This window comes from Pygoscelis adeliae, unplaced genomic scaffold, assembly GCF_000699105.1.
Source record: "Pygoscelis adeliae isolate BGI_AS28 unplaced genomic scaffold, ASM69910v1 Scaffold38, whole genome shotgun sequence".
Lineage (NCBI taxonomy): Eukaryota > Metazoa > Chordata > Aves > Sphenisciformes > Spheniscidae > Pygoscelis > Pygoscelis adeliae.
Window position 1 is genome coordinate 17,662,667 of NW_008825614.1, and position 8,512 is coordinate 17,671,178.

Genomic DNA, 8,512 nt, shown 5'->3' on the forward strand with positions numbered 1-8,512 from the left:
CGGGACAGCCATGTCGTACAAGCCTGCTCCTCAACCCCGACCAAGGACAAGGGAAGGAGGGAGGTTATGTGTAAGAAAGGTGGGGCTGCTCCTGCTTCTTTCAAACCATCAATACTCTGCAAACAGCTGGCCAAATAAGATAAGTGGAGAACTGTCAGTATCAACACCCAGACACGGTAGCAAGAGAGATGGTCTGTCAATCACAAATCAAGAGATGGGGGTTGCTTAGATATGAGGCATGAGTTCCATGTATTGGAGAAGACAGTAGCAGGAGAAATGCTTGCTACAAGCTGCGTGACATTTATTTCTGAGCCACTGTGTTTATTTCCACCACTCTGCAAGATGAGTTACACTGAGAGAGCTACAGCAAGACCTCAGCGTGGTGGGAGGGCTGCTGCACTATCTCAGCCATAGTGATCAAGTGGTGCAGGGTAGTGGTTGCAAAACGATAGTACTCCTTTGCAGACAGAGTCTGCAAGGATGAAGGATTGACTTCTGAGATGGCTACGCTTCCACCTGGCCACAGGGAAGGAGGGAGGGACAGCACTGTGAGAGCACATCAGGAACCAGGGAGCAGGAACGGGATGTACCACAAGGTGCGAGGAACAACGTGATTGCGTCCCCAGGAGATGAGCAAGAGTACTGTGTTAATGTACTAAGACATGGGTCACGGCAACGGGGAGAAACAGCATTTTCCAGTGGGCTACAAGCTTGCGTGGGCTTGGTCTGTTCACCCCAAGAGCCTTAGCAGAGGCTAAGAGCAGCACTCTACCCAAGCAGCAAAGGGTGCTTAAGATGCGGTGGTCAAAGAAAGATTTCTTACAGCTTTTCTTTAAACTCCCCCCTTAACTCCAACATGTTTGTTTGTTTGTTTGTTTGTTTGTTTTAAAAAAATGACAGAAAGAAAGTTCTATATTTCTAGGCTGATAATTGAAACCAAATCTGCTGGCTGCAGAGCTCATTGAAAAATATAAATGTGAAACTGGGAAAGAACTTCATTTCTCACTACCAAAGACATATCTGAGACAAAGTACATTTTGTAACATCAACAATCTGCCTCTTTCACAGGCTGTTCTACTATAGCAATAATTCTTGGATATAATCTCTCCACTTATTTATATTTAGAGGCCGTGAAATGATGAACTCAGCTTCTATCTACAGCTCTCCATTTTCCAAATAGCACTGGTTGCGTAGGGACCTCTTGCTGATCAGCACTCTTCTGTTCTTTTCAATCCTCCTGCTAAATTCTTCCCTTTAGCTACACCGAAGTCACCTCCACTGAAACTCCATGGGACAAGTTTGACACCGGATGAACATACTCACTATCCCTCTTAAATGCTAAGACGGACTTTGCCCTAAAAGCGTTGAAAGCCCACACGGGCACAGTTTTGCAAACTTCAGTCAGAAAGATGTAATAGTAGGTTGTACACCTCTTTATTAGCACAGTTCGCTTTGGACTGACTTACTAGCAAATTCAAAAAGCAAAACAAAGCAGGCGGCTTTTGCCCTTCCTCCAAGCTTACAGGATGCTAAAGTCAGAGTGAGTGCTGAGGGGGGTGGATTTTTTTTTCCCCCTTAATGGACTACCTCCTTGTGGGCTGATTCCATTTGGTTTACATGTAACCCTGGGGTAAGGATTTTAGTTTGTTAGTTTAAGAGGGGCGGCCAATCTCTTCGCACTGGAACCATTTGAATTCTCCTCATGCCTTTGCTCTCTATCAGAGCAATCTCCTAAATTAGTTCCAGTATGTTGACATTCCTTCCATCTGGTGTCTTTCCATTCAGCGGTATTTTTATTACTCTCCTAACAGCCGCAGACAGAAGTACCTTTCCACTGCTACAAAATGCTCTTTTATTAAAGGTCAGCCAAATCAAAAGAACAAGCGAGTTTGTTTTTAATTTTGGAGATGCAGACTAGAATAACCTTTTCATTCAGAAAAGTCATGTATGACCCAATTACCTCACTTGTGTAATAAGGCTCGAATTATTCTTCAAAAAGACATGTGAGTTCTGAAAAGTGTTTTCTACCTTAGAAATTCAGCCTGATGCGTCTTCTGTGCTCTTGACTGCTTTGAAAGCTTTACAGCCCCTTGGCGTATTTTTTATTTTGGTTTTTTATTATTATTATAACTGTTTTTTTAATAGAGCATACAGCAGACATGAAAATATCCAAGGTCCAATGTAGAAAACCACTTGTACGCATATGCATAAATTTATGCATATGCTTAATTATAATTGAAGATAGCAAGATATAAAGTATGTTTTAAAGCTAAGCTTGTGTTAAATTGTTTTCCTGAACGGAAATGGCCATGAATATGGCCTTATTCAGCCGAATTGTCTCTCTTCTTAGATTAACGAAAGTAGGTAAGAACCTGCAATAATAACTTTAAATCAGACAGCATGCTAGAATTTACTCCCCAGAAAGGAGATTAAATCAGAACGAGACCCATTATCCTTGCCAAGGCTGTTTCTCAGAGGCTGAGACTGAGGATATGCAGATTTTGATGGTCTACTCTTTAAAAAGGAAGGAAAAATGACAGTTGCTAATTCGGCCAGAATAACATGTTACACTAATTGTCTTTTGTTTCAGCAAAGAATACAAGAGCTAATTCCCCTTTTTTTTTAATTACGATTACAAATTGCTGAGGAACTTCAGACAAGCAAACATTTACATTGCAGTGGGAGGATTGTGTAAATGGAAAGACAGAAATAAATTTCATCATTGCTTGCAATCATTTTGACATCTGAATTGGACCTCCCAGTGATCTCATACATCTGAGTTCATGTCATGTCTGACAAAGTGTTGTTTAGGCGATCACCCTGAATGCCAGGAAATTCATAAAGGTGGGGTATGGTAAGTAAAGAGTTAAGTTTGTTTATACTTGTTTCATTACTATCGCCAGACTTTCAAAATATTACTTTATGTTCTTGGACATTATCAACTGAAAACAATGGGAATAAAGCACTCGAAGCTCAAAAGCCTACATAATGAGAGGAAATCAATTAGAAATGTGGTTAAATAGTGTCACTGCTGAAGTACTTTCTCCTGGCTAGATAAAAAAAAAAAAAATCATTCCAGCTTTCCAACTTTCATCATTCTTGTTTAAAGCCCAGTCGTCCACGTGATGTTTTAAGGGACTTTTGACTTTTTCAGGTGTTTTGCACACAGAAGGGATGAAGTCATTAGGCACCAAAGTTTGTTTTGATTACGTCTGAAAACCAGGAGATAGCAGAGGCTGGGACAGAGGCTGGGATTGCCTCCCCAGCACTGTCAGCCTGAGACACCTAACTCTGTTCTGCCCACGCACAAACCCACTGACGGTGCGAGCTGCCACCTTGGTCCCCGGCTGCCTGCCCCATCCAGGGGTGCGCATCGCAGCTGATGGCGGGGGACACTTGCCTGGGGGCCGCAGTTTGTCAGCAATGGCTCGTGTCCGCGCACCTTGACAGCTGCCACCCAGGCAGATTTTTGGCAGCGCAGCTGCTTTCGCTGACAACATGGTGACTTGGCTGACACAACTCCAGGAGCCCTGCATTGGAGACAGGCCTCTGTGTGTCTGAAACACCAAGCGTGCGTTTGCTTTTTGTTGCATGAAGTCTGCCACAAAGTGTGAGATTGAACATGTATTTGGCAAGTAAGATGAGTATCGTGAAATACTATGCCACCACCATTACATACTGTCAGATCTTCTTCCGTTGCCTTTGGGATTTGGAAGTACAGAAGAGCTGAACCAGTTTCCTGATTAACCAAAGCATGCAACCTAGCTCAAGACATCGTGCACTGGTAGATACCTCACAGAGAATCTCTGGGCTTTTTCTTAAGAGTACCAAAAATGCAACCTAAAAAAAATGTAAGAAGTCCCTCTTACATGGGAAATGCGTTTTTTGTGCCTTGTTGCTGTGAACGGTCCAGCACTGTTCTAAGCATCCTGGCCCCAATCCAGCAAAGCACTTCAGCACATGCTTTCCTTCAGTTACTCATTCATGTTAATGCCATCGTGTTCCACAGGCACCGAATTGTGATCCTAATATTTATTCATTCTTCAGGGAATATCTTCATTAAACTATTTCTACAAACATGTTACCTAATAATCTGTTCATTTTTAAGTGCGTTTTGCAAATGGGCGGACTTTTCTGTACGGTTATGCTGACCAAGGACAACTCTTCCAGCACAGAAATGCTCACGTAGGCACTGTACTTCACACTACAAAGACTTAAGAGCTCACTCCTGAATGTACCAAGTGTAACTTCACCCTCATGATCGGTCCAACACATGTTTAAATGTTTGCAGAATCAGGCCTGATGCTCTTTCCCCGGTTTAGCTTCTATAAAGTATTGCCAGATGAGATAGATTTTGCACTCAGGCTACCCCTGGAAAAATATGTTAGCTCTCAAAGGCTTTATTATCAAATCCCAGAGTTTTCAAGGCAAAAAAGAAATAGGGCAGGGGAATGGCGAGGGGGAGACAGACAGATGAATGGACAGAGGCATTATTCTATAAATTAAAATTTATGTGCTGAAATCAGAACACTGCTAGCAAAGCCAGCTTCATTTATCCAGTCCCTTTCAAGGAGTTTAAAGTCACTTGAAAGAGCACTTCCCTCACGGCCGCGCTCAACAGATTGCCAATTACAGCCCTGCTGAGAGGATGGAATTTCTTTGGAGTGACAACTGTACGTCTGCCCTCGTGGTAACGGGCAAGCTACGTGCCTTTTGATTAGGTTACAAAAAATATCTCTAAACTGGAAAGCTTTGTTTCCACGCATCTGAATTTGTTCGGTATTAAAAAAAAAAAGATAAGCTTGTGTTTACATAAAGTTGACAAATTCAGAGGTTAATTGCTTTTAAGCACGCAGGTCAAAAGGATACCTAAACAAGGATCCTACTTAAGGAAAACACATGTTTGTAAATGCAATACAAAGAGCTTTCAAAGATATTACGGGGACATACAGCATTGCCCATGCTAGGTAGATCTGTGCAACCTGGCACCTACAGAAAGCGCTGTCAGTTGTGCAGTGGCAGTCTGAAAACCTACAGTAAAAATTAGTGAGAGAGGAGAAAAATACCTGTGGGGTGGCTTCAGTTTAAAAGTTAAGCATCTGATCTAAGTTAGTCAGCTAGACTCCATCTATGGCTCTACAGGAGCCTCCAGTATTTCATTTATCCCACCTATCTGAAAAAATATCTCCCAGGAAGGAGCAAACCACCCTGTGTAGATGCTGATCTCTCTTGACTAGAGAGGGAAACTAGACTTCTAGTGCACACCAACTGCCTAAATGTTGGATGGCTTAAATCTGGTGAGATTAAGCCCATCCCTGAGGATTGAATAACTTCAACATTTTGTGTCAGAGGATAGCAATATTATCACTCTTTATGCATCACTCAAGAGGAATAGCCATGTGTTTAAAATCCGACTTCAAGAGGATACAAATACTTCAGTCTTAGATGTAGTCCCTTAACTTCACTACAAGTACTCTTCAGCTTAAAATGAAGCACACACTTAAGGATCCCTGAGCTCACATCCTTATCTCTGGGCAGTACGTCCCTCTGGATTCAGCCGCGCAACCACACGTCTTCCCGGTGCTACAATATCTAAGCTACAGCACTGGCTGCTAAAGGCCAAATACCAACTCTGACTGCTTGGAAAGGCTGGATGAGCTGTATAGCTGCTATAGCTCTGCTCTGTGTAACTCCTTCCAACGGACTACAGTCCAACCAAGAAGCTGACTTCCATTGCCCATCCCTTCAGGCCAGGAATTAAACATAAGAAGCCATGAAAGGCTGCTCTGCTTTCTAGAAAACGAAAAGGAAACAAACCAGTAACAGAATGGAAAACTTCCCAGAAACGAGAGAAAAAACTGCCTCCAGGTTTGCCACCGCAAAGCGCTGCTGCTGGCTGACGGACCACAAGAGGACCACAACATCACCTGCCGTAGGCGCTCGTCCTCCTGCAGACGGGATGAACCCTCCATCACGGAGCCTGACTGATTCTGCCGCAGAAGCGTTGCTCCTCCCTCCGCCGGGCCAGAGGGGAAAGTTCTGCTTCCACGGGACTTTATTGTCTGCTGCTTAAAAATGCTGTAATCTTTTTAACTTTTACAAATGTTTTAACTCAGTAAAAACTATTTAAAGTAAGGACGAGAAGGGCAATTGGTCAAAGGACCACAGCATGCTTAATCTTTTTTCTTTCTGAGTTCCCGTGCACATTTGAAATAACTTTTGTTCCATTTGCAACCCACATGCTGACACAGCATCCCTCCCCTTTTCTGTTCCCAGATCCTGTTATGAGTTTATTCAATAAAAAGACAGATATTCATCTCTTTTCAAGTACAAGAACATGCTTTTGAATAACTCAATATGTGATACTGTAACAGTACTCCAAGCCAGCTCGTTTTAATCAGTCGTATCAACTCTCAGAGCGGAGCTGCCATATACATATCATCACCTTGCGCATTTACCTCACGGGTATGTAAATACGAAGGGCTAAATTCGGGCGGGCTGGTCTAAAAAAAAAGAGATGAACCCCAGGGACGAGGCTGCCCAACCCAGGTCCCTCCAAACCTCTGGAACCCACACCCCAGGTCCGTTATGTGGCCACCCTCCTCATGGCAGCAGACCTCTTGGCCGGTGCCTTTTAGCACGTACCCGGCCCAAACATCCTAGCTAGAGCTGGGATGTTTCTTAAGGAAGGAAGGAAGGAAGGAGGAGGAGATTTAACTACAGAGTGACACTCTATAAATATATAAACAAACAAACAGGCAAATCAGGGAGGAATGCCCCTGGCTTCCTGCTCCTTGCTGTAGGACCAGGGAGCAGCTCCCGGAGGCAGGAATTAGCAGGCTTCCCAGCTGCGTCCCAGGAAGAAAGGAGTTAGAGGGGGAAGACAGGATGGGGAAACAGGAACAATAAGCCAGCGACCAGACTGACAGGAATTCGTGCAGAGGTGGATAGGAAGCGGATGCTGGGATTCAGAGGGAAAAAGCAGCGATGACAGAACCAACAAGACTAACCGGCAGGTAAGGGAGGACCAAAGGCCTAGAGCAGACAAGGCTGGTCTTGTGCAGTCCAGGGAAAATAAAGCATACAAGGACTGGTTTAGAGGCTGGGTATACATAAGCGGGCATCAGGCTGGTGCATGAGTGAGGGTGAAATTAAACTGAACTGTCCAACGGGAGCAAGGAGATGAGGTGATACACGCAACGATTTCCCACCTGCCACGGACACAGCGCTCAAGTCACAAATTAAGAAGCTCCTCCAGGCAAAGGGTTATGCATCTGTGGAACACTGGTGGTTCAGAGGGAAAGTAGTGCTCAGAACAGTCTTTTTGGTAAGGGATGGGTTACACTAGGAGTAGGGGATTGTTTGGTGCATAATCTCAAGAAACATGAGTATCAGGTCTGCAAGAACGTAACAGAGCAGGCAGGGAGGAGAATTGCATTCACTAACCTTCATATATGGTGATGATATGAGAGTGGCTGAGGGATGACATGATCTCAATCTCCCGTCTGATGTGAACCATATCTTGTTCATCCTTAATTTTGTCCTTACGAATGGATTTTATTGCAACCTATAAATTCAGGAAATCAAGCATTATTCTTGGAACTGAACAGATGCATATAATCCATTAAGGAGAGTTCAAAAAATAAATACAGATGTTAGATGTTGGCAGAACGTGGAATGACCAAAACAAAGCTTTAAAATGCAAACCTCCATGCCCCAGCTCCTTCATTTTATAGCAGTAAATACACTCTCATTACAGTAATGGGTGACATGAAGTTTTAGGGTCTTCAGGTCTTAGGACTTCACTGAGGGGGAACACAGCATCTTTTGGAAGGATCTCTGTGGTAGCCTAAGTTCTCTCCATCTGAGGCAAATGGCAAAACTCCCAAAAGATTTTGATGAGAAGTACATTTGCTTAGACATGATTCCATCTGACATTTTCAAACAGAAGCTTTGGAGACAATTTCTCTGAAATAGGTTTCTCTGAAGGCTGATACCTCTGATGGAACGGAGGCAGGGAATTCAGGGTGCCAATTACAAATTTGTATTTGTCCGTGTTAATACACAGAGGATCACATTAACACAGGTTGCTCCACGGTTCTCTAAAGAAAGCAAACTGCTCAGGATTTATGACTTATTTAAAAATCAGAAGAAATAAATGTTTGAAATTTGCATCTAAACTCGTCCTCATATAAACCCAAGGCTTTCAGGTCCTACACAGCACTTATGCAATCACTGCAAAACCATATCCTTCCTGCATCCTTCCTCAATCAGCAATCTTTTTTCAAGCACATCGTGTGACTGGGTATCTTTCCAAAAGGCAGGGTGGGAACAGAGGAAGTGATAGCTGAACTTGCGAATTGTAACAGCCCTTGTGAGTGCATATATGTGTGTTGCCTGTGAAAAAAGGGCTTATCTGAACAACGCCATAAAAAATTGCGGAGGTCAGCTCATGCCCTACGAGAAATGCAGAAGCCAACAGTGGAGAGAAGCTGGTGGGAGAGGGAAGGTG

At 43.5% G+C, this 8,512-nt stretch overlaps 1 protein-coding gene across 1 annotated transcript in view; it reads right to left on the minus strand.

The window, feature by feature from the left end:
* Positions 1-7,561, minus strand: part of NUAK1 (NUAK family, SNF1-like kinase, 1) — a 25,311-nt gene extending 17,750 nt beyond the window's left edge. The window contains exon 1 of the mRNA XM_009332963.1: positions 7,447-7,561. Coding sequence (XP_009331238.1) covers positions 7,447-7,519 — 73 coding nt within the window. The 5' untranslated portion in view covers positions 7,520-7,561. The remainder of the gene's footprint in view (positions 1-7,446) is intronic.
* Between the last annotated feature and the right edge of the window lie 951 nt (positions 7,562-8,512).